General features: G+C 39.5%; 1 protein-coding gene across 1 annotated transcript in view; it reads left to right on the top strand.

Moving 5' to 3' along the window:
* The window catches only part of VWC2L (von Willebrand factor C domain containing 2 like), a 151,527-nt gene extending 129,208 nt beyond the window's left edge, over window positions 1–22,319 (top strand). Inside the window, exon 3 of the mRNA XM_039233101.1 lies at window positions 22,171–22,319. Coding sequence (XP_039089032.1) covers window positions 22,171–22,319 — 149 coding nt within the window. The remainder of the gene's footprint in view (window positions 1–22,170) is intronic.
* The last annotated feature ends 4,078 nt before the right edge of the window (window positions 22,320–26,397 follow it).

Genomic DNA, 26,397 nt, shown 5'->3' with positions numbered 1-26,397 from the left:
CACAAGGCGTCCAGTTTACAAGCGTAAAACATTTACACAATTAAAAATAAAATTTATGCCAATATTCTCCAGGATCTGCGTGGGCATTAAAAAAATCTGCATGTTGGCAGAGATGATATTCTTTTGATTTCTGAAGACGAACACTGCAAGCCAAGACTTACAATTTATAAATAAATTTTTGTGTTTTCCCTCCAGGGTGTAAATACTCTAAAATGCTGCCTACAAATTCAAATCTGAGCAGGGAATTCAATCAAATCCAGTGAATCAAGGTGCTGATCTGATAGCACTGAAGGAGTCTCTCTCTTTTTTAAAATATAAGCATAAAGCAGCTAAGAGCAGACCACAAATGGACCAGTTGAATCCAACCAGGTTGTTAACATAGATAATTTATCAGGTGGCTACCATGATAACAATCAGCTTAAGGTGAGCAGCTTGTCTGACCTTCTGTGTTTAGGCTTGACCAAATCTTTAACCCTCCAGAGATTCTTTTTAAGAGCACTAATAACAGCATAGTTTGAAATTCTTTTAAAATCCACTGAAGAAATTCTACTTTATGTCTAAAATTACTCTTCCTGCTTTAGCATCATCTACAAGTCGACTCAAGGGGTGGTTTCACTTTCCTATCATTTTTATAACAAATTACCCCAAAGGTACAGTCTTAAACAACAATCATATATTCCTGTACAGCTCTAGAGGCCAGAAGACTAAATTCAAGATGATGGCTGGACCATACTGTTTTCCTTCTGGAGGCTTCAGGAGAGATTCTGTTTCCTTGCACACCCTAGCTTCTGGAAGCCAGTGGTGTTGGTAAATCATGACTCCCTTCTCTCATCACTGCAACCTCTTGCTTCTTTCATCACGTCTTCCACTGACTTTTATTCTCTTACCCTGCTCTCATAAGGAGACTTGTGACTACACTGGGCTCACGTGGAGAATCCAGGATAGTCTCCCCATCTCAAAACTCTTAATCACATCTGGAAACTGCCTTTGACCATATAAGGTAACATATTCACAGCCTCCAGGGAGTAGGATTTGGACACTGCAGGGAGTCCATTATTTAAGCTACCCCAGGTGGTACCCCAAAAAGGACATAAAAAAAATACCTCTACATATTTAGGACATTATTTCCCCCCAGTAAAGTGTTGGAGAATCATAGATGAAAGGAAGCAATTAGGACAACATTAAGTTATGCTGATGCAGCAAGCAAGCTGTATTAAGGAATTGGTGCAGCCATATAGTTATGTAATAGAAAATTGAAGTCTGTGTAGAATTAGAGGCTACATTTCTTGGCCCTTCCTTCTAAATTCCTATGCTTAACTTCCCTGATGCCCCTGTCATTGCCCTCTCTAGATGCCTCTTCTAAGGCTCAGAGAAAAACACTGACTGGATCAAAGACTTTGCCTCTTAATATTTTTTATGATCAAAGACTTTGCCTCTTAATATTTTTTACGATCACTCTGCAAACTTTCTGATGCAAAGAAGGGACAAAGGCAGATAGGCAAATGTTTAAAAAGTGCCTAACTCAGTGTTTAGAACTGGGTTGGCTTGAAAATCCACGTGTGAAATGCAAGTACTGCACAATTCTCTTTATTGCTCAAATGCTCCAGAAAGTACAGTCCCTACGGCTGTGCTCTGCCATTTGGAATGAAAATGAGCATCATATGAAAACTTGGGTGTATCTAAAGGTCAGTGGAATTTCAACCAGATGTTTTTCTTCCCCACCACAGACTTGGCAGTAGGAGTAGTTTATAAATTCCACTTGGGGAAATAAATGTAAATATTTTTAATAACATGTTTCCATTTCCACCTTGGCTCTTCTTTAAAGTTCAAAACACAGTCTCACTTTCTTTTTTTTCTAATGTACTCAACCAACATTTATTACAAGTACAGTATTTTAAAATATCTTAAATTGAACTCATCAGTTCCCAATCTCCACACCTTACCTTTCCCTCCCCCTCTTGACTGAACCTTATTTCCTCTCTGTCCATCTTCAGAGATAGCATTACTTCTGTGATCCAATCCAGAAACCAGGGATAAGCTACATGCTCCTTCCTCTGCTTCATTGCCTACATCCACAGTCATTAAGTCCCATAATGTATTAAATGAGGTTTTTCCTATTCAGACCAGAAGCTATGTCTTGTTTCAACACTCTTGTGCCTCACCTGGACAATCACAATAGTTCTGTAACTCACACTCTAACTTCTCATTTTACACGCCTTTACTCAGTCCTCTGCCCACTAGACAGACTGAGCTTTCAGAAATGTCAATATCATGTCACTTCCCTACTTTGAAACTTTTTAGTGGCTCCCCATTCTGGAGGTTAAAAGTACAAACATCTAATTTTTATTCAAAACACCTTCCACCATCTTCCACCAGCCCTCTCTATAGTATTAACTTTCTGGCCCTCCCACCCCATTCCTGAACCCTGTGACTTGGCTACAAAACCTCCTCCTTGCCGAACACTGCAACAAAATTTAGCAAGGCAGCTCCCACTACTCAAGATTTTATAATCTTTTAGAAGGGATAAAATTGTTCAACTATGTTAAAAAAAAATATATATATATATATATATAGTTTAATAGTGTCATAAGGGAGGAACAAAGTGCTTTGAGGTTCAAGTTAAAGAAAGAACATTTTGGCGGGGGAGAATCAGTGTAGCATTTATGACATACTTTGAGTATAAATTTCATAAATGGTTATAAAAAAATAAAAGGCATTCAAGACAGGAAAGAACATCATTCTGATCTTCTAAAATCCTCAGTCAGATTTTACAAGTCTACTTATTTCCATTTAAAGAACTGAGAAGCTATAGTAGATTTCATAATGAGGAAGCTGTCATAGTAGGCAGTTTAAGTATCTGGAACAGCCTCAGACTCTGATTTGGGTAGGTAGGGGCAGGGAGAGAACACAGACTGCCTTAGAGGGGTTGTTTGTAAAACATACAAATGAAAAACTGTGCAGTGGGAAGCAGCTACTGTTGCTGGCAGTGTAATATTTCTTATTTCTATCCATGACTATGATGGACTCCCAATTCCTTCCAATCTATCAGTTCCCATGGATTTTTATTGATTTCTCTTTCCAACCTAGACCTTATGGTTCATTAATTCACCCTCTTTCCTGTTGACTTCCACCTGCCTTGTAAAATCCCAAACACCATCAACCTAAGTGTCTGCCTTCTCTAATACCAGCTCTGGGCTGGCAGACACATTCACACATTTGGTTGCATACCACAATAGACCCCAGCGTTTCCTTCTCAATCAAGCTTTTCATGCTACCCATTCAGACCTTAAGAGGGTGCTCTCTTGGACCACATGCCCCCGTTCACCTCTTGTTGTCAGCAAACTGCTTCCTTCCTTCACAGCAAAATGGGATCCTTTTAACCCCTTCCCCTTCCAACATTAAGAAACGTACCTGTCCTTATTTTTACAACTTGTAGTCCTTATTTTCCTATCTCAAGAGAGTTTTCTTTCTCCTAAAAAGGCAGATTCTGGTTTAGGAAGTCTGGGTGGGGCCTGACATTGCTCATTTTTTTTTCTTATTTCTTTAATTTACATCCAGGTCAGTTAGCATGTAGTACAGCAATGATTTCAGGAGTAGATCCCTTAATGCCCCTCACCCAGTTAGCCAATCCCTTCTCCCACAATCCCTCTAGTAAGCCTCTTCTCCATATTTAAGAGTCTATTATGTTTTGTCCCCCTCCCTGTTTTTATATTATTTTTGCTTCCCTTCCCTTACATTCATGTGTTTTGTATCTTAAATTCGTCATATGAGTGAAGTCATACGGTATTTGTCTTTCTCTGACCAATTTTACTTAGCATAATGCCCTCTAGTTCCATCCACGTAGTTGCAAATGGCAAGGTTTCATTCTTTTTGATTGCTGAGTAATACTCCATCATATATATTTACCACATCTTCTTTATTCATTCATCCATCGATGGACATTTGAGCTCTTTCCATACTTTGGCTATCGTTGATAGTGCTGCTATAAACATTGGGGTGCATGTGCCTGGACAATGACATGCAGAAAAATGAACCTATGCTCATTTCTAACAAGTTTCCTGGTGATGCCTCTGTTGCCGGTCCTAAGATCATGGCATTTTATTTTATTTTTATTGAAGTGTATTTGACAGGGGCAACTGGGTGGCTCAGTTGGTTAAGCATCTGACTTCGGCTCAGATCATGATCTTGTGGTTCATGGGTTCAAAACCTGCACTGGGTTCTGTGATAACAGCTCAGACCCTGGAGCCTGTTTCAGATTCTATGTCTCCCTCTCTCTGCCCCTCCACCACTCATGCTCTGTCTCTGTCTCAAAAGTAAACAAACTATAAAAAATATTTTAAGTATATTTGACATACATCATTTTCAGGTGTACAACACAGTGATTTGACATTTATATACATTATGAAATCATCACATTAAATCTACTTACCATCTGTCACCATGCAAACTTAGTGCAATATTATTGACCATATAGTCCCTGTGCTTGTACTTTACATCCTCATGACTTATTTATTTTAAAACTGTAAGTTTGTACCTCCTAATTCCCTTCACCTATGTCATGCATTCTGTCACTCCACTCCCTTCTGGAAATCATGAGATCGTTCTCTGTATTTATGACTGTTTCTGAATTCGGTTTTGGTTTGGTTTTGGTCTGTTCTTTTGTTTAGATTCTACATAAAAGTATACAGTATTTGTCTTTCTCTGACTTATTTCACTTAGCATAATCTCCTCTACATCCATCTGTGTTGTTGCATCTCAATAAATGCAAAAAGAAAAATAAAAGCATTTATGAAATGCAACATCCATTTATGATAAAAGCCATTGCCACTTTACTTTAACAAGCCCCAGAATTCATTTCCTGAATTCACACCTATCACTTTCTCTTCTGCAGACCTGCAACCTTTCCTTCACTGTGGCTTCTTTCTTCTCAGCCTATAGATATAGGTACATCTCCCTGATCTTAAAACAAATAAAAATCAAAAATCAAAAATATAAGACCTCAAATCGATTTAATGAATAAATTTCAGCCCAATAAGTTCTTCCTCTTGTCACATAGCCCACATCTCAATTTCTCTTCAAAACAAGGCTTCCTGGGGGCACCTGGGTGGCTCAGTCAGTTAAGTGTCTGACTCTTGACTTCAGCTCAGGTCATGATCTCATGGTTCTAACTTTGAGCCCCTTGTCAGGCTCATACTGGGTACAGAGCCTGCTTAAGATTCTCTCTCTCTCTTCCTCTGCCCCTCCCCCACTTACTCACACTCTGTATAAAATAAAGTAGTAAATAAAATAATAAAATAACAAGACTTTCTGTATATGTAGTCTATTTTTGTTTTCCGTGTGTCATTTTTAAACCTGCTGACATCCAGCTTCCTCCGCACAAGGACATAGAAATTGATTTGGCCTCGGCCATCCAGGACCTGCTGGATTCTAAATATAATGTATATATTCAACACATTTCATTCCACATCCCAGCAGCACTTGACTCTTTATTGAATCCTTCTTCTCGACCAACTTCCTTTAGAGTCATTCATTCCAGACCCCTTCTCAGGGGTCCATTCCTCTACCCATGATTTAAATTTGAGTTCCTTGGGGTTCTGTCAATAGCAACCTTCCCATTATTTATTCTCTCTCTTATTAGAGGCCACTTCCCTGGATTCAGCCACCATTTATATCTTGAAAATGCCTAAATTGGTGCTTCCAGTTTGAATATCACCCTTGATATCTCAACTCCTATATCCCACTGCTTACTCCAGCTTCTAAAGACATTTAAATCTCAGTATTCTAGAACTGAACTCCAGACCTTACCTATTCTGTATTACTCCTGTCAGTGAAAGATACCACCTACTATCCACACATCAGCAAGAACTATAAACGTTTTATGTCCTTCCTCTTCCATACAACCTACATTCATATTCTATCAATTCTACTTTATTTAATATCACCTCAGCTCATCCTCTCTTCTCAATTCCTATTATCACTGGTTCATTGTGGGTCTTTCCCATTTCTTTCCTGGAATAATAACTGATTTTGCTCCCTCCAGCCTGGGTGCCTTCCAACACTAGAACATTCTGGCTCTAGCATAAACATAATGATGCTACTCCACCGCTTAAAAATCCTTTAGTAGCAGCAAAATGCTTTTAACAGTGAATGCCATTCTACTCAGTGTGGCTTACAAGGCTACTCTTCCAGCCTCAGCTCCCTATACTCCTACTGGTACCCTAAGCTTCAGCTACATAGAATCCTTTTTTTTTTCAATGAATCATAACCCATTCTTGCTCATTCCACTAACTTAGCTTGCACTATCCTTTCTTCTCCACCACTGTCACCTTGATCCTTCACCAAACTATTTCCTGGTCTCCCCACAAGATCCACTCAGTCTTCACATCTTCCAGGAAGAGTTCTTTGTCCTCAGTTTTGATTAGGTCCCCTCCTCCATTCTCCTATAAAGTCCTATTTCTGTGTACTTGCCTCACTTCTTTTGGAGTGGAAGCTCATTGAGAGCTGGGAAGTGGTCTTATTATCACTGTCTCTTCACTGATTTGTACATAGGTAGCCTTCAACAAATGCTCATGAATAAATGAATAAACTACCCTTAATAACTGATATCTAGCCATTGGTAATTCCTGGGAAGGCAGCAGACTTGGGGATACCTTTGAGATGACATGGCCACATTTGTACCTTACATGAACTCTCTGGATCCTTCTTCTCCCTACCCTCCCCACTTCTAAATGTTTCCTTTAAATTCAAAGAAAATTTATTTGTGCAGGCAAGAATAAAATCAAGATTTCTAGACTCCCCAGGGTTGGGGGTGGGCAGGACTTAAGTCTATAATAGTAACTTATTTATTTGCTTGTTAGGGCATGAAACTATTTTCCTATTTTCAGAAAACTCAATGGGCTCTTCAGTGATATTTTTTCTACATAGACCCTCACTAATTTTCCTACCTGGAAATAAGTATTTGTGTCTAATGTCCATTTATGTTTATGATACAAGGCCAGGGTCCCGATGCCTAATCTGAATGACCATACAAAATGTTTTCTCAAAGACAAAATTGCGCCTCTGAAGGTCTCTGTACATCAGCAAAGCAGAGAGTTCCTTCTAAAGTTCAGTTTTGGAGGTTGTTTATTCTGCAGCAATTCAAGCTTGGGCCAAACTGATTGTTTTTCTGGCTTAAATTGCATTGTGGACCTCAAGGAAAAGAACATAAACAGTTGGCAAATTTACAGCCTTTAAACAAAATTGCCTTAACTTGAGGGGATTCCCTTAATATTGCTTATGATTTTTTTTTCTCTTTAAAGAACTTTCACATTTCACAGGAATTCAGAACATGAAATGGTGACACACAGAATATGCTTCTAGCTAAAGTTCTTATAAATAACAACACAATATCTTTTTAACATAAATTCTTTATGCATTGGATACCACAGCCAAAGTATAAGATTGGACCTGAAATGGGGCACCTGGGTGGCTAAATAGGTTAAGCATCTGACTTTGGCTCAGGTCATGATCTCTCAGTTCATGAGATCAAGCCCTGTGTCAGCCTCTGTGCTGACAGCTCAGAGCCTGAAGCCTGCTTCATATTCTGTCTTCCTCTGTCTCTGCTCTTCTCCTCTCTCTCTCTCTAAAAAAATAAACAAACATTAAAAATTAAAAAAAAATAGAAAAGGGCCTGAAATGATAAATCTCATATAATGTTCATTTTCCATAAACACCATATGTAATTCTGTCAGCACACCTAGCACACTGTAATCTCAGGCCATGAATCCATACCAGGAGGACTTGCAGTAAATATAAAATAACCTAATTATTTGGGTAATAAGCTTTATTTCCCTTTGTTCTCCAACTTAAGTCCTTTGTCTACAGTTTCAACTACCCTCTTGTTAATATCTCCCATACCTTTGTCTCAGTCACCACAAGCCAGCCAAAATCCCAAAGCTAGAGAATAGCTAACACTTACTGAGTGCATACAATATACTGACTATTCTCCATAGTTTGTGTGTATTAACTCATGTAATAATCACAACAATCCCATCAGGTGGGTACTCTTACTGTTCCCAGGTCACAGATGAGGAAACAGAAGCACAGAGAGAATAAGTGACTCATCCAAGGTGACAGACTATTAAATCATGACTGCCTCCTTAGGGCACTCTTTCTCAATATTGATGAGTTCTCGTGGAGACGATCGCACAAACAAATTGGTACCATTACAAAGTGTGGTCGCCATTCTCATCTGGACCTACACCTGTTCGATAATTTCATTGTTTCCCCAGTCAATGTCTTTATTCTCCCAAAAGCCTGCAGCAACTCCTCCCTTTCCTCACTTTCTCCCTCCACTCAGCAGATTAGTGCCCTCCTTCTTCCCAGAGGAAATAGAAATTACCAGATAGAAACCCCTTCAAGCCTCTTATTGCCTATTATGATGGAAGAGGTTCCCCATCTGCCATCTAAGAACACAGAATTCCACGTTCTCTAGCTTTCTCAGACACTCTATCAAGTATTCTCCCCATCCTGCCAACACTGCTTTTTTTTTTAATATTTAACCTCACCCCTCTATTTCTTTTCCACCAGCATTTAAACATATTTATCTCTTTCACCTTAAATATTCCTCCTCAGCCTTGCCCTCATACAGCACTGACTGGACTTTATGTCTATACCCCCCTTACTGCCCACCCATTCCTCAGCTTTCGTCAGCCTAGAATTTACCTTCACTACTCCACAGAAATGGCTCTTAGGAGTCACCAATAAACATATCTCTGTTCATATATCAGTTGCCATCTCAACAGCATTTGACACTTCTGTCATCTATCCTACCAGAAATATGTCCTTTCCTTTGTTTCTTTGATACCACATACTACTCCTTTTTCTCCTTCCTCTTTGAAGACTTAAGTCACACTGGTTGGTTCCAACTCTTCTGTCTGCTTCTTAAGTGATAATGGTGTCCCAGACTCTCTTGTTGAGCTGTACTAAGCTCCAGGCAAACCACACCTACTCCCCTGGCTTCAATTACCATTCATTTGCCAGAAACTCCCAATTCTCTCTGCCCAGCTCAATCAGTTCTGTTATTCATCTCCATTGAAATGATTCATGATTCATGTTTCTGACATTAACTACATTCTCCTTCCCCCAAATCCTAGTCATTCATCAGTGTCCCATAACCTTGCTTAAATCATCTTCTACTTTATTTCACATATTTGATCTACCACCAAATCATGTTGATTGGACCTCCTACATAGTGTTCAAACTCACTCATTACTATTTCCAGGGCCACTGCCCTAGTCTACACCATGATTATCTTTGCCTGGACTAATTCAAGATTTGACTAAATTGGTCTACTTTTTGCAATATGGCCCTCACCTCTGCTCAACTCATTATCTCGATTAAAGCCAGTATATTCTATTTAAAAAGTAAGTCTGGTGATGTCATGGTTTTGATTGCCCTTTAGATGCAATCCAAAATCCAAAATATAGATTTAAAAAAAAAAACGCTAAGAACTAGCTCCTACCTATACCTCTATTTTATCCTTAGTCCACCTTCCACCGACTCTCTACTCTGCAGAGTCTCAAATGCTTTCCTGTGGGCCAAGCTGTTATTGCACTTAGGAGCTTCTTTGTCCCTACCTCCCATTTTCACCCATCATTTCCTGAAGGCACCCTTCTCTGACTTCTAGACTAGATTAAATCCACTTAGTATGTGTATTCTTTTATTTTCCATAAACTTTATCCCCTTATTTGTACTCAATATCTACTTTTGCCATAGGCATATGGGAAGGAAATACGTTTGCCCAGAGGACACTGTATTTCCAGACTAAAATATTCCTAGACTCATTATACAGTTTGTGGACTATTTATTTTTACCAATCTTGTCTTCATTTTTGTGTCACATGTATTCGCTATCTAGATGGACATTAAGGAAAATGTAATTTTGTTACTTAAATTACCCATGGCACATCTAATAATACATCACTATGAAAATCACGGAAATGTCAGTAGGGCATCTTTGGTCATATAATCCAACAATGAAATAATCTGCCCATCACCTTTTTTTTTTTTCAGTTGCAAGGCATTTCATGTCTTTGAACATAGAGAATGAAAATGGAAAGTTTTTTCTATCTCCATCATGAAGTGGTGTGCTTGTGTGTGCGTGCATGCATGCACATTTGCATGCATGTGTGTCTGCGTGTGTGTGGTGATGCCCACTTTGTTGGTAAGCATACCCATTGTCTTACATCCCTCTCTCCAGTGAGGATGTGGCTTCCATTTTAGTGTGTTCACTCAAGCATATTAAGGAAATAAAAATAGGTTTTCAATTTTTTCATCAATAAAGGAGGTAATTTTCAAAGATACTAAATTAGCTGTCAGAAATAGAAAGTTTGTTGCTTAAAGAAATTTTCTATTTTTATATGAAAGTTAGACAAACTGTCATACAAGCTTTTCTAACCTGTTTCTATCTCAGAGATAAATATATACTATTTTCTTTTCAATAATAACCAACTTGTTTTTTGGAAACTGAGGTCATTAAAGGAGCCAAAATGGTTCTAAATGCCAAGTTTCACACATGACTCTTTGATTCTCAAAGCTGTCATATGGGTAAAAATCACACTTATCAACGAAACACAATAATGACAGCTCAGAGGCTATGCTGAAACTTGAAAGTAATTGAACCATTTAACCACCATTTACTTGCTCAGAATTTCTCCTCCGGAATGACCCCATTGCTAAAAGCCTATGTTGTTGTAGCATGATGAATTCATTGTTCTTTGAATAAACTCAGTCTATTTTGAGACATCTTCCAGACCTAAGACTAACTGTACTATCTTCCTGGTGTTCAAAAGTAAGGTTCTTTCTTATCCAAGCTCTGCCTTAGCCTAAAGTAATGGTTCTCAAATTTCAGTCTCCATTGGAATCACCTGAAATGCTTGCGAAAGCACAGATTGTGAGGTCCATAGCCAGAGGCTCTGATTCAGCCAGTGTCTAGTGGGTCCGGAGAATTTGCATTTCAAAGGTATTCTCAGTGATGCTGACGATCAAGGCCCACACTGAGCATCCGTCCTAAAGATATGCCCTTGTCCACAAAACCCAGCATTCTTTCCTACCAGATTACATAAAGATTTCCTCTGGGCCATTAGGGACAGCTCCTTTTCCTTTCTTAATTCCCTGTTGCTGTTACTGATAGAAATATGAAAGTCATAATTTTAAAAAATGTTTTAAATGTTTTATTTGTTTCTGAGAGAGAGAGGCAGCGTGAGCAGGGGAGGATCAGAGAGAGAGGGAGATACAGACTCTGAAGAAGGCTCCAGGCTCTGAGCTAGCTGTCAGCACAGAGCCCGACACAGTACTCGAACCCACGAACCATGAGATCATGACCTGAGCCGAGGTCAGACGCTTAGCCGACTGAGCCACCCAGATTCCCCCACATGTGTAATTTTAAATGTCCTAAATTTAATCTCAAATTTAAGCAATTTTTAATTACACTTTTTAAATTAGCCACTTTAGAAAACTAAAACAGGGATGAAATAATATCTTTTATTGAACCAAATATACCTCAAATATTTTCATCCAACATGTAATCGACATAAAAAATATTAATGAGCTATTGCATGGTTTTGAGGGGAAGGGATTATTTTTATTTTAGAGAGAGAGAGAGAGAGAGAGAGCATGTATGAGTGGGGGAGGAAGGGGAGAGTGAAGGAGAGAAAGAAAAAGAGAGAATCTTAAGCAGGCTCCACGTTCAGCATGGAGCCCTATGCAGGGCTGGATCCCAGGACCTGGGGATCATGACCTGAGCCAAATCCAACAGACTGAGCTATCCAGGTGCCTCATTTACTTCTTACACCTACAGCACATCTTATTTTGGACCAGGGACTGTTCCAATGTCTCATAGGCAGACATGGCTAGTGGCTACTGTAGTACACAGCATAACCATAAAGCTTTAGATTCAAGAAAAGGAATATTAAAAGTCCTGTTTGGTCTGTCCTTTTTATGACATTCACTACATTTCCTCACTTGATAGACCTGATTGTCTGATGCATTATCAATTTAATAAAAGGAACCATTACATCATCAAGTGTACACATTGATTTTAAAATGCATGCTAATGTAAGAACTCTGTTTTATACATAGAACCATGATGTACTTGCACATATCATGATGTACTTTTCTCCTGACACTGCCCTGTTCATCTCCCTCCCCCCACCATTAGCAATCCCTCTCTCCAGCAAGATAATCCATGTTAATCATTTAGTATTGATATTTCTTTAGCTTTCCTCTACCTACTTATAATTCTGTACAAGCATACAAACAGAAGTGTATCTCTATTTGTTTTGTTAAAACAGGATATTGTACCCATATCTCTGTATAATCTCTTTCTTATTCGGTTACAACTCATGAAAATCTCTCCAATTGAAACTGGATGTTTTAATTCATTATTTTCAATGGGTACTGAAGGCATTGGAGAATCACACATAATTTATTCAACATGTCCCTTATCGGTGGCCATTTAAACTCATCCTGTTTTTGTTTTCAGGAAAATTACTTTCAAAGACTCAATAGATAGTTGGGTGGAAGGGTGAACAGGAAGGTAATTCAGATATTTAAATATACTCTCCCTTTTACACTGTAGTCTTTGTTAGCCTTTAACTTAGACTTTCTCCCACCATATCTGGGCATTTCTAACAAGCAAAACCAGTCATCATTAACTGACAAAACAAACCATTTTAAGTCATTTTTCTAATGAATCCTTCCACAGTGAACAGCTGGTTCAGTCTAATAGATCTCCCTTTAATTCTTCCCAGTGATGCTCCTTATACGTGTTCTTTTCACCTGCCTAGCTTCCTGGAAAATAGTCAACAAGTCTGAAGAAAACCCACATAGAAATGATTTTACTGTTATATGCTCATTTACCTTGTGAAAAAATATTAATTGGCATTAATAAGATTAATTTTGTCACCGATGTTCTTATTTTTTTAAATTAGACTAGAAATCAAAGAGCCTAGAATCCATATCCTGCCCAAAGTAGCCTATATTGTGATTCAGATAATAATAATAGTCAGAATGATAAATAGCAACAATTAGCATTTACTGCAGGTTCATATGTGACAGGCACCTGCTCTCAGTCTTTTAATGTATTAATTCATTTGCTTTTTTAAAATCTCTGCAAGGTAGGTATTCTTATTTAAATATTATTTCCACTTTACAGCTGGGAACACTGAGATGATATCTCTAGTAAATGGCAGAAACATGGTTGAAACATAGAGGGTATGCCTCCAGAATCCTAATCTCCTCACCTAGTAAATTCATAGTAAATCACCTCATCCCCTCTCTCCTTGAAACTCAGTGCCCTCTGCTATAAAATGGGTACAGTAATACCTCTTCTTCCTAACTTTAGGATTGTGGAGAGAAAAATATGAGAGTGACCTGAAAACCACTGAAAGCTCTCACAAGGGGAGGGAGTCTTATTGTAGCTTGGAAAACTGGGTAGGATTATTTTATCATTTGAAGCTAAAAACGAGCCGATAAAGTGTTCTGTATAACAGCAAATTAAACCATGTTCTAACCATACATCCTTATGAAGGTGACACAGGACATATGTGTCCCACTAATGCAGAATGTGAACTGCTTCTGATTCTCTCAGCCTGCAGATTTTTCTGAAATTAGAGAAAGAGCAGTCAACCTTTATCCCTATTGTGTAGCCTGACCATGTCCTTCCTCTCTCCACTCTGCACCTTGCATTTTACTTAATTGGAGCCCAAGCCTATAAATCTTACATACTTAAGGGCCAGAAAACTCTCTGGAGCTCTCATACTGAAATTTGTGTGGGAGTTCAGCAATATTGAATTTTCAAATAAAATGATTAACAGGCACCTCTAGGGCAGCCTCGGAGAAAACAATCCTTCCTCAATCTTGCCACCTTAATCTGAGGAAGCTTTTTGTTCTGAGGTTTAATAAAATGGTTGTGAGGTAATGTAGGGATGCGTGATGAAAAGCAGGCTGAGAAGGGCCTGGATTCTCTGGGCTGGAAGTTCCCTTCAGTAACTTCTGTCTGTCCAGACCTGACGAGACCACTGGGACATGTTACTGGGGAGGTTTCAGTCACTTAAATCTTAACTGCTATGGGCTCTCATTACTGATTTTTTTTTTTTTACAAACATTTTCTCCAAGATTTTAATAGTTGGAAATGGGTGTACCTGATCAGAAAGCCTATTTGCTTTTCCGTAGCATAACAACATCTATCAGACTTCATGAAGCAGAGAATTAAAATCAGTTGAAAGGAAGAACATAATCCAATCCAATTGTACCCCCAGACTGAGGCCTGCAAGCCTAGTATTTGCCGAAACAATGATTTAGATGCCCTGCCAAATAAATATAGGATGTTTATAGCCTTACACAATAGGGATCTGCCTCATTTATGCAGCAGGAAGATCATTTACAACCAATTTCTAAAAGACACCAAGCGTCAATAATAAATTTTCAAATCAAGGCCAGAAATTGCAATACTCAAAAGGGGACTATTAAGCAATATGAAGTTGTTGTCAGAAAAAGGATTTTCAGGGACACCATACCAATTTATAATCTGGAAGCATTTATAAAGTAGTCATGAGCAGTTTGGTTTTCATAGTCACTGGGAAGGAGGAGGCTTGGCTGTAAAGTGGATCTGGGTCGACAAGCAACAAGAACAGGGCATCTCCTACTGAGACATCTCAGTGCCAGGCTGGCTGCCCTCCGAGATGATCGCTAGAACCATGCTGTCTTCTCAGCCAGATCTGCTTCTAGGGAGCAATTCCCACTTTGTGGTTATGAAGAAGAGGTTGTATAAAGCTGCTGGAGGGGCCCACTTCTCTGCTCCATGTGGTTATTTCATAGCCAGATCCTCCCCTTTACATTCACCCTTTTGCCTATTCACCCCCTTACCTAAACACACACCCACACACACACACACCCCTACCTGTCTCTCTCTCTCTATATATATCCTTCCCTACCGCGCTCCCCCCTTCTCAAGAAACAGGAATTTAAATACCCTAGCCTTTCCCCTCTAATACATCCCACAACATCCCACGTGTGATTAAAACTTGGAGGAAGTGAAAAGCAGCTCACAGAAAAGATTCACTTCTGGGTTGGAACATGGCAACGTGGCTGTGTATCCCAGCTCCATCCCTTACTAGCTGTGTGCCTTTCTTGAAGTCACTTGCAACCTTTCTATGCTTCTTTGTCTCTCTTATTAAAAAACAACAACAACAAAATGGTAGTTCATGTGGGGAAGAAATAAGGTCATTCAGGAAAATTCTTAAGAAGCCAAAAAGTGTTAACTCCTGGAAGTCAGGAACAGAGAGCGTCTGATTATGACTGACACTAGAGGAAATAACAGTAAACATAAACAAAGACTCTCCTTAAGGAAAGCAATCAGGGGTCAGAATAGGAGAGCTGAAATGTAAGCTCTCCTGCCATGTGTTCTCTGCCCATTATCAAGTCCCTTAATCTCTGAGCTTTACTTCCCTCACCTGTGCAGTGATAACCACCTTACAGCCTTAGGGTGAATGTGAAATAAAACATATATAAGCACACTCTGTAAACTATAAAGGATTTTCCCACTCTTGGTCTGGCCCTCAACTGGTCTTGTTTACTTTCTTCAGGGCATGATGGGAAATGGCCATGTTTGTTTCTGTGCTTTGTGTCCAATTCAGCCTACTTGAATATCAACTCCCTGAAGGCAGAAACTTTGTCTTATTAACAACTGTATCACTCATGGTTAGAGCAATCTTGTTCTGAATATTTAGTGTTCTGATGTTAGACAAGCATACTGGCAGCCAGCCCAGAAACAGACAGACAAACAAACTTGAAACAGGTGAAGTTTGCACTCATTGACCTACCTCTCCTCATCCATCTTAGCATCAGAAATGAACAACTGCCTCTTTCCTATGACTGGGGAATCCTCTATACATACAGGAAGTCCACTTCTCCCTAGAGAAGCTACAACTCCCGTGGATGTTTTTGTTTCAGCTTCCTTTGCCGCTAAGGGACAGGCACTTGACTAAGCTCTATCTCCAGGCTTACCTGCTGCAGACTTCGAACTGTAAGCTAGTAATTTCAAGTGTGGGACCACGTCTTCCTTCTGGCAGCTGTGGTGATGCTTCTAGCAGCATCCAGAGCCCTGGAGATACTGAGAGAGCAAGCTACTATATCTGCACCCAACGTGTGTTTTTACTCGGTCAAATCTGTAGCATGAGTTTGGCCCTTGATCCTGATTGTATTACCTCCAAGCTTCATTCTTTTTGGTGTTCTGGATATTCTCTATATTCAGCTCCCTCTAATTAGTGCATTTGAAGTTTAAATTATCTAGAAATGGTTTTGTTGCTTGACAGATGGGATCCTCCTCTTCCCCCAAAGAGCCCACTGTCTCCATCAGATTGCATGTAATCCTGGTCCCCACATGGACTTGTAACTAAGCTGTCCTACTAGAAGTTACCCCTCCTTTCCAGTCCTTCTCCCCCCCCCCCCCCCCACCTCTACCCAAGTCAAACTGCACATTTCCTGGAGCATTTTCCCTTAGGACCTTACTTTGTATAGGGATAATATGATCAATGCACTTAAGCCAATGTGTTAATTGCTGACACTGATTTAATATAATTCCAGCATCTTAATAAAGATTTTTAACACCCCAAAGCAAAGGAGAAAGTAATGTGCTTTTACTGTTACCCAGTGCCAGGGCCTGTGAACATTTTACTCTTTGGCTGCTTGTTTACTCTTTGTCTGTTTGTTGGCTGCCTCCATCAAGACATATCATGTCTACTCTAACAATGGGTGCCCTATGGACCAATCATACAATGACACTGGTGCAGTTTTATTGAAGAATGTCTTTACTTCATGATTATGTACATATACATGCACAAGCATGCACATACACACACCTCTACTTAAAATACTTCATTGGCTTCCTATTGCCAAAATAATGTGAATTAGATTATAAAATTCCTGAATACTTAACAATTGGCTCTTGCAAGCCAATATGAACCACCAGTTCCAGCACACAACTGTCTCCCTAGCCACATCTTACTACACACATCACTCTAACCTCACAGCTTTTTCTGCTTCTTCATTGAATCAGACTCTCTCTATAACTCCACCCAAACCAAATCTTCCCATGCACCCATAGACCAAGTTCTCTGTTACAACCTTCCACAGTTCTGTGATCTTCTTCTTTAGAACCTTATTTCAGGTTATGTATTTGTTCCTCCATGTAATCAATGTGACATTTAGCATTATAAGCAAGCATGGATCTGCAGAAGGTGCAATCAGAGCAGCAATAGACTTCCTTTTCTATATAGTTTCTATGTACCCTTTTATGCAGGAAATCTCAGAGCTTAGCAAGAAGGAGAACTTTAGTGGTGGAGCAAATCTGCTCAGTTCTTACAACCACAAATATAGCAGCATCTATTTTTTCCTGACTTCTTAGATTATTGAAGCTGTATGAAATCACTCTACACAGATGCCTCATAAGGCATCTCTGCAAAGCTGAAATGGGAAGATGGGGGGGAAAAGTTCTGCTGGAAAGACAGAGGCAAACACCCTATGCACCTTACCAGAGCATGGTCTCCCTTAAGATTTCTTTTGAATAATTTCTACTGTGGAAAAGAAAACGTTTGCCAAAGTTTTTATTGTATAAGTGTGCAAATTAAGTATTTAATGAAGTACAGAATAATAAAGAAAATTATGCTTCATGGAAGATCTTTTATATGTAGAAGTATCCCTAGCCTGCTTTCCCTTCTTCCATCCCTGGTCCAGCTCCTAGTAAATTTTTGAATTTCATTGCCAATTTTAATTCATTTCCAAAAATATGAATCCTTTCTGAGACTAAACCATATGAGGCCCCATTAGTATTTGGGTTACACAGTGCTTGCCTAAGGTCACATAGATAATCAATCATAGAACCACAATTTGAACCAGGACTCCTAAGTCATAGTCCACTTTCATTCTGTTTCTTATGTGGTCTACTTCTAGTATCAGTGGGAATTTCACCGCTGCCCAAAGGAAAACCAAAGCTTCACTCCTCAAGCATCTTGTTCATGGAAAATTTCTTTTAGTTGTTAACTTGTGTTTTCTGGAAAGTATTAGATTACATAATATAAAACCAATAAATCTGATAAATGTCTATAGAAAGACAGTCTCACTTATTTTTAACCATCAAGCTTCTTAACTCAGAGCATGCATCCTCAATACTAAAACCAACTGGACCTCTGAATTCTGATCAAAAGCTTAGGATATGGGTTACTGGAACCCAGCAATGTACTCCTAGACATTTGCCTGTTTTTGTGGGCAATTAAAAGAATTCTATAAATCAGAGAAATGTAAGTTCATATCCCTTTGACGCCACATTTTAGATATGTGAATTCAGCCAAGTTATTTTCTATCTCTGAGGCTCAAAGATAACACACCTTACATGGTTTATATGACTTAGGGTGAGAATGTGCACCTTAACATGGCTTATTGAAATAATTAAATGGCACAAATTCCTGGTATAAAGTGCTCAAGAAATTATCACTATGTCTTACCATTTATTGACAAAGATCTCTATACTAATATTACTAGGGCAAAGATTGATATATATGTAAGGTCTGATATATTAGTTCAGAAAATAACTTTGCTTCCATCATCTAACTAGATAGTTCATACTATTTAGTTAAATAAAGATATACTGAGTTTTGAATATGTGCCAAACACAACATGAAGCCTGACCACAAGAAATGACAGGTATTCATTCAGTTCCTATTTTTTTAAGTTTATTGTATTTATTTGGAGACAAAGAATGAGTGTGCAGGGGCTGAGAGAGGGGGGGGAGAGAGAGAGAATCCCAAGCAGGCTCTGAACTATTAATGCAGAGCCTATTGTGGGGCTCGAACTCAAGAACCATGAGACCATGATCTGAGCTGCTGAAATTGGACACTTAATTGACTCAGCCACCCAGGTGCCCCTTCAGTTCCTGTTTTTAAGGAGCTGACAGTTTCAAACCTATCTGACACATGATACCTCCTGTGTTCTTAAAGATCTCACCACACAGTTGACAACTAGGTTCTCAGTTCTCTGAGCAATTCCTGTGTGTGTGTGTGTGTGTGTGTGTGTTTCCAATTCTTTGAGAATCAATGCATCTCCATCTCCTCTTATTGTAGGTGTCTGAAAAAGGAAAGAACAGTTGGGAAACCCCTTTTCATGTAATAAGCCTTAATTCCCAGAGAGTTATTGATTTATTCCTCTGTCTTCTCTTTTGAGATTAAATAATTCCAATCCCTTTAATCTTTACTCACAGGTTCTACCTGCCAACCTTCGGTTTAATCATTTTCTCTGCTTGCCTCTGGAATCTCTCCAAGTCTTCTGCACTAAATATGTAGCTTTTGCCATTGAGTTTACTCTCCTAAGAAAGTTATTCTTCCGCATAAACCAAGAAAGAAAGAAAGCACCCCCCCCCCGAAATAAAGAGAATAAATAGAAAGATACATTTCTTATGTAAGGAACCCATACAGGACAATCATATGCTTAAAGCCAAGAAACATTTGCTGTCACTGGTATTAAGGAGAAAGGGACAAAACCAGAACAGTTTCTAAATAGTGCCAGTCATTCTGCTTCACAATTACCTAAATTACTTTTAAGCAGGTAAGACTATTAACCACACACTTGAGGCTTTAGTTACACTGAAAGTTCTCAGAAGCATGCTAATAAAATCATTGTTAATGAGATCAAACAGGAATTTTTAATTCTGTAAAATACCTCTGGCCATCAAGTCGACCATCAAGGTGGTTATGTTATTTACAGGCAGTGATTTTGTTCAGTCCTGGCAAAGTGCAAAGGACCTTTCTTTGCATTCTGTCCATCCCTATAAATTAATATTTTTTGAGTTGAGGAAGCAGCAAATTCTAAGGGGCTATTAAGAAATGATGTCGAGAGGCTGATCAAATACACACTGATCATAGTGTGACACCAACACATGCAGAAAGGAGCGGATAGGAAAACCAGAACTCTAGTAAAATATCTCTTCAAGACATGCACAGTGACTTGTCAGAAATCTTCTCACAAAAATCCCTCCCCACTCTTTGCTCTTATTGTGCCATTGAGATGAACCTTCCCCCTGTGAGCCAATAGAATGCCTAAGCTCACTCTCACTCTCTCTTGCACTCTCTCTCTCAAGAATCTACTGATAAGTTTCCAAATCCCCTCAAGAAACTGAAAAAACTCTTTACTAGATCATACTCTGCCTGTTTCAGGGATTAGGAAATAAACAAAACTATTTTTCCTTCCCCATCTGGAAAAGTTAGAAGTATACAATTGGGTGAGAAGAGTTGATTAGCAGTGGGAAGGTAGAGAGAGAAACCACTACTTCCCCAGGGGTGGCTGCAGGAAAACAGGTGGTAGCAGTAATCATGTTTGATTATTGAAGCTAGTTTCGCTGTGCCCCCATCCTGGCTGGCCTAGAACTGGCCAGGCTGAGAGAGGTCTGTCAACAATAGCCACGAGACAACCAACTACATTCTGAAAAAGCCTCCAGGCCAAGTTCTCTGCAGATTCCCTCTCTTCTGCATTCAAAATAAATTAACGATTTCATGTGGAATTTTCCCATGGAAAGTGTAGCCTCAAAGACAGTTCGGTCTATCATCAAACAATGAGTTAAATCCTAAAACAGTAAGTGATCCTTAAATCAGCAGCAGTTAGGATGGCCATGAACTTATAACCACAGAATCATAGCAAGAAGCACTGTCATGGGTGATGGTTTGCTAACTGTTTAACTCCCAACTGATGATTCATTATATCCCTCTTACTCTTGCTGGTCGGTTCTCCATGAGAACGATGCACAGACATGTGCCTCAGGTGTTTGTCCAAGAGTGAAGGAAAGGCACAGGTACACAAAGGCCACTGGCAAATGTATGTACAACTGAAGTTTGGGAGCTCTAAACCAATGGACGATTAAAGCCATAGCGTATTAAATAGATTTGTGTTGACATAGATACATGGTAACTTCATAGCTACCATTTTTATAAAAGATTTCAATTATGACATGGTATGACAAATCACCCATGATTTCATTTATTTGGTGGTAAAGATAATCTTGTAAATTCTTACCAAGCAGTAAGAAAGTGAGAGTACTGATATCGATGTATGTTACTTTGCAGTGGTTATGGAAAGTGGCCAGTAATGCCAGGTTGATAAATCATGAGTAGACACAACTCCCTCTATCTAAATATGTACTTGGAAAACTTACACCAAATTTTTTTCAAAGAAACAGCAAGTTGCACTATCCCACTATAATACCCATTGCATCTTGGGAAGCAGTTTTTATTCCATTTGACTTTGAAAAATACTATCACCAGTACTGAATACGGGCATTTGTACCTTAGGAAGAAAGGGAAAGTAAGGGAAAGAAGAGAAAAATAAGTAAAAAATTAAGACTGGTCGATTTTCAAAACATCCATCTCTACTAAGCAGGTGACATTTTCAGGAAGGCTTTTCTGAATCTGAAAAAGTAAAATAAAATTTCTGCTGACTTTCAAAAGCCAACCATTTGGGTCATTCTTGAAAAAAAACAGCAGATTAAAGGAGCTCCATTTATAAAAATCAAATGAACCTCTAACAAAGGTTGTTTGGGACATGAATAAATCATCTGGTCATGAATTATTTATTGTTATCAAGAAATGAGCTGGGAAATTCCAGGAACTGGACTTTAGGGAGGTACTGAAGCCAGTGAGTATTGAAGCCAATGAACTCAATGAATGAGTTCATTGGAAGTGAGAGGGCAGGCCACAGGGTACCATCATCTGAAGCAGGACACTGGAGTCTCAGGGGTTGCTCCTGCAGCATTGAGACCCCAGAGCATAACGCAACTAAAGTTTTATCCATAGAATCATACTTTAGAAAACTGCAGCACTCAGTAACAGACGGGAAGATTTTGTTGAGCACTGGATCTTTGTTGTTGTTTTTTAAATACACATGGGGAATATGAGCTGTTTACAAAAGCATAGAGGTTGAAAGTTGCATTTAAAGGAAACGGCTAGAAAGTACCTAAATAATAAACTATGAAGTGTAGTCTGGCCTACTCATTCGTGGCTTTGGGGGTTGGCTTTTTGACGGGGGTTGGGAAGAGAAAACGGGAGCCACTCAGATTTAATCAACTAATCAACATCTATGTGTGTTCCAGGTCCAAACTGCTTTGCAGGAACTACAATAATCCCGGCTGGCATTGAAGTGAAAGTGGATGAATGTAACATCTGTCACTGTCACAACGGGGACTGGTGGAAGCCTGCTCAGTGTTCAAAACGTGAATGCCAAGGCAAGCAGACTGTGTAGAACAAATTCCCAACCGATGAGGAGTTCTTAGGAGAGGATGCTATGGCTTCCACACTGCACATGTTTGAAACAAAACAAAACAAACAAACAAACTCCTGCCAGCTACAACAGGGTCACCAGCAAAACCTTTTAGGGTTGACAAAAGTGAATATTTTACTAAGAGGAAATTTCTCTCTTTCTCTCTTGCTATATAAGATATATAGAGTATATAGCTATCTAAATCGCTTTTGTAATTATCCATGCTTGATGGTGACTTGATGACTGGATTTCTGAAACATAAAGGAAGAAACAGCCTCGTACAGGCTCCCGTTCTGGTGACACCTCTAGCCAGCCAGCTAGCCGTCCGCCGATTAACTTCATGTTTACTCTTCTGTACATCCCACATGGCATTTTTCTCTTGTAGTATTTCTTTTTCATATTTAGAGCCTAAGGGGCCAGATTTGACTGCACAGTTAAGTTTTGAGTTGTGTCACATTAGCTTTAGTAAAGGAATATCAGGGGTGAGGACCCTTCCTGACCAGGAAGACACAAAAGCATCCAACCAATCCCTCGCATCGGGTGGAACATGCCCTTGAGGCTCAGAAAAGAGAGGTGGGTACAGACGGATCCACTGCTTGGGCGGGGCAGGGAGCTGATGCTTGGTGCCATATGTGGGGGATCACAATTCTTACACACAACACATTTCCGACAAAAAACCTTGAAACTGCCAATCAAAAACTAATATGGGAAGAACATCATGAGCTTGACTTAAGAATCCAAAAGGAGCCAAGAATTAAGAATTGTAGCATTAATCACCAGACATTCTCATGATGCTGAATCTCAGTCCAGTTTGTAACTCAATACACTCTAAACCCACTCTGTCACCTGGCCCTAGAAATACCAGAACCAGAGTGAGTGGACCCACTGTGAATCTGAATCCTTCTGAACACTCCTGGCATTTTAGTTCAGATTTGGTTGAAAGCCAGTAGTACCCACAGGCAGTTTTTATGGTTTAGGACTGCGTTTGCCATGTTTTCGTAATGACCACTCAGCCCTATGTCTAAAACACAGATTCAGGACACTCTTTCCACCTCAAGTGCTGATTTAAATTAAAGATTAGGGTAGAGTGAGTCTTGCACAATACAATTCCATTTGTTGAACATTTTTTAAAATGTATATATTAGATACTGAACAATTAAAGTGAACCTTTGAAGAGGCTCAAGGTTGCCCTGGTAATGCTGCTCGTATAGTAACAGAAAAAATAAAATACACAGGGTATCTGATGCCACCTCAAGTCAAGCATAAATATGGGGATTCTGAAACTACATGGCATAGTTAGTTGCTTATTCCACTCTCCTGTCTTGAAAAACCTGGCATGGATCTGGCAGGGTCCTTGAGGAAACTTTAAAGTTGTCTTCATCACCAGTGTTCTTTCCTTTTCCACTCCCACCCCAGCCTGGGCTTTGCCACAGCCCTCACACAGTGCCACATTCTAACACAAGGTTTCTGAAGTTTAACTCTGTTGACGTTGTGGGCCAGACAGTTTGCTGTTGCTGGGGGCTGTCCTGTGCATTTTAAGGATGTTTTGCAACATCTTTGGCCTCTCTCTACTAAATACCAATAGCAAACACCCTTGTTGTAACAACAGATGGTCTCCAGGCATTGGTAAATGTCTACAAAGAGTGAAGAAGGGACAGTATTTTACCTGGTTGAGAATCAGAGGTTTAGAATAATCAGTACAGCATGGTTTCCGCCAGGGCGGCACACCAAGCAGACTCTGGCTGAGCCTGTGGCTTTGGTGAGCCTCTAAGCCCTTTGGGACATGTGCTACTACCAGCAACCCCAAGGCAGAGAGAGGTCAGTCTCCTCCAAATGGAGTGAGGCTTCTATAGGTCCATAGATCCACCCTCAGGACATAATTCTTTAGTCTCATCAACTGGGTTTTCATTTAAAATGACCAGCTTCTCCTCCCTGGAAGCACCTCCAGTCATCAAGAAAGAACTGTCATTTCCAAAATTAACATTGATGAGTTGGACCTGACATCTCTCACGTACACTGTGCTTGTGTATGATACAAACAGCCATGCCGGCACCATCTGAGGAAGAACATCAAGCCGTGTTCCCTTAGAACACCAATTTGCAGCAAGGTTGGTACCTTTTGTTGCCACCATGGATACATCATATAGACAGTCATGAATCATTCATGAACAATTCTGCATGATTTATTCCTGCACTCCAAAGTAAAGGCATTCCATACTTCAGCTTGTGTCTAGACAGAGATGTACTATCAAGCTTTCTTTGCCCTGAGGTTGCCTGGTGCCAGCTTCAAAAATCCACACTCTTAGAAAGAAATAATAATAATAAATGGCAGGAAAAAGGTTTGAAACCCAGAAAATATCATTAATAGAGCCATGTAGCATAGTACTCTATCTATTATTAAGGAGTTACTATGTCCTTTTTAGAACACAGAGTGCAACTAGGGAGCCAGGGTTCAGACAATTTGCATCAAAGTCTTGGCACAGTGATAGTTGCAGCAAGAACTTGCTAGAATGGAGTGTAATATCCATCAAGCAGCTCTTTTCAGAGCATTTGCAGAATGAAGGCTGCTCTGTGGCCTGTTACCAGCCAGAGAGAGGGGTTTCTTTTACTGTTGGATTTTCTTTTTCCTCTGAGTTTCACTACAAGCTGTTTCCTTTAAGACTTTGTAGCACTGACATTTTTCTCCCTTTAGGGAGAGATGAACCTATACTGTGACAGAATTTCTCATAAACCGATAAACATTTTACAACTTCCTTCTATCCAGGTCATTGAGAAATTCTTTCCAAACTCTGAACCACAGAGTTCTGGTCTCATCTGTTTGTTTGTTGTTTATTTATTTACTTTTGAAGGCTTTGTTTTCAGTCCCACTGTCCCCTATTCCTCTCCTCCTCCTCCTTTGGTTCTTGGCTTTAACTACAACTTTGTTTAAATAAGGGATCAACATCCTGTTTGTCAGCTGATGCCTGTTAAAAACGATTCAGTTTCTAAAATCTTTGAAAAATGGTGTGCCTGAAAACTAGTGAGAAAAAAAAAACAACTAAACACTAAACTGTAAAAAGGGGATTCTAGCAACAATATTTGATGTGTAAAAGACTATATTATTAAAAAATTATTTTGTTAAATATAAAGTGTGTTAACCAGCAAACATTGTTTGTGGTATATTTTCCTTCCAAAATTTTCTTCTCTCAGCCCTTATCACTTAATAAGTCTCAGTGACTTCTGTCATCTGAAGTACATGTGTCATTAGACCCATGTTCAATTCAAATTAGGCATTAGCTTCAGCGTTTGCTTGTGTATATTGTCACGTTTCCTAATATAAGGCAAGGTTGACTTGGGATCAAACAGGAAGCTCAAATAAACCAGCAGTGTGAGTGCAGTGATAGGAAAAATAATTTCCTGACCCTGCATCCGTACATAATACAAATGATAATCTATAATTATTGAGTGGCTGCTCTGTTGGCGGGCCCTGGGCTGAGCAGTGATCCTGCAGCAGCCCATTCAATCCCACAGTACGTCTGCCAAGGAGGAATTCTTACTACCTCAGCTTTGTTGATGAGGAAACCAGAACACAAAGGGGTTCAGCGATTAGCCCAGGGTCATAGGTTAGTAAGTGGCAACTTGGGAATTTCCTATTATATATACAAATATACACAAAAATCAAGAAAATAGTACAGTATCAGGAATCTCCATTTACCCAATTCCCAAACTCAACACTTATCAAGATTTTGCATTATGCTTCATATATCCTTTTCTTTCTAAGCCACCTGGGTGGCTGAGTCGGTTAAGCATCTGACTTCAGCTCAGGTCATCATCTCACAGTTTGTGGGTTTAGGCCCCGCACTGGGCTCTGTGCTGACAGCTCAGACTCTGGATCCTACTTCAGATTCTGTGTCTACCTCTCTCTCTGCCTCTCCCCTGCTCAATGCTCTGTCTCTCTCCATCTCAAAAATGAATGTTGAAAAAAATATTCTTTTCTTTCCTTGAGTATTTTAAAGTAAATATCAAGCATCTTATCATTCCAGCCCTACATCTTGTGGTAAGCATTTCCTTAAAAAGGGATA

The sequence above is a fragment of the Hyaena hyaena genome, unplaced genomic scaffold (genome assembly GCF_003009895.1).
Source record: "Hyaena hyaena isolate Hyena2069 unplaced genomic scaffold, ASM300989v1 scaffold_71, whole genome shotgun sequence".
NCBI lineage: Eukaryota > Metazoa > Chordata > Mammalia > Carnivora > Hyaenidae > Hyaena > Hyaena hyaena.
Note: the sequence above shows the minus strand (reverse complement) of the source record. Positions and strands in the feature narration are given on the sequence as shown.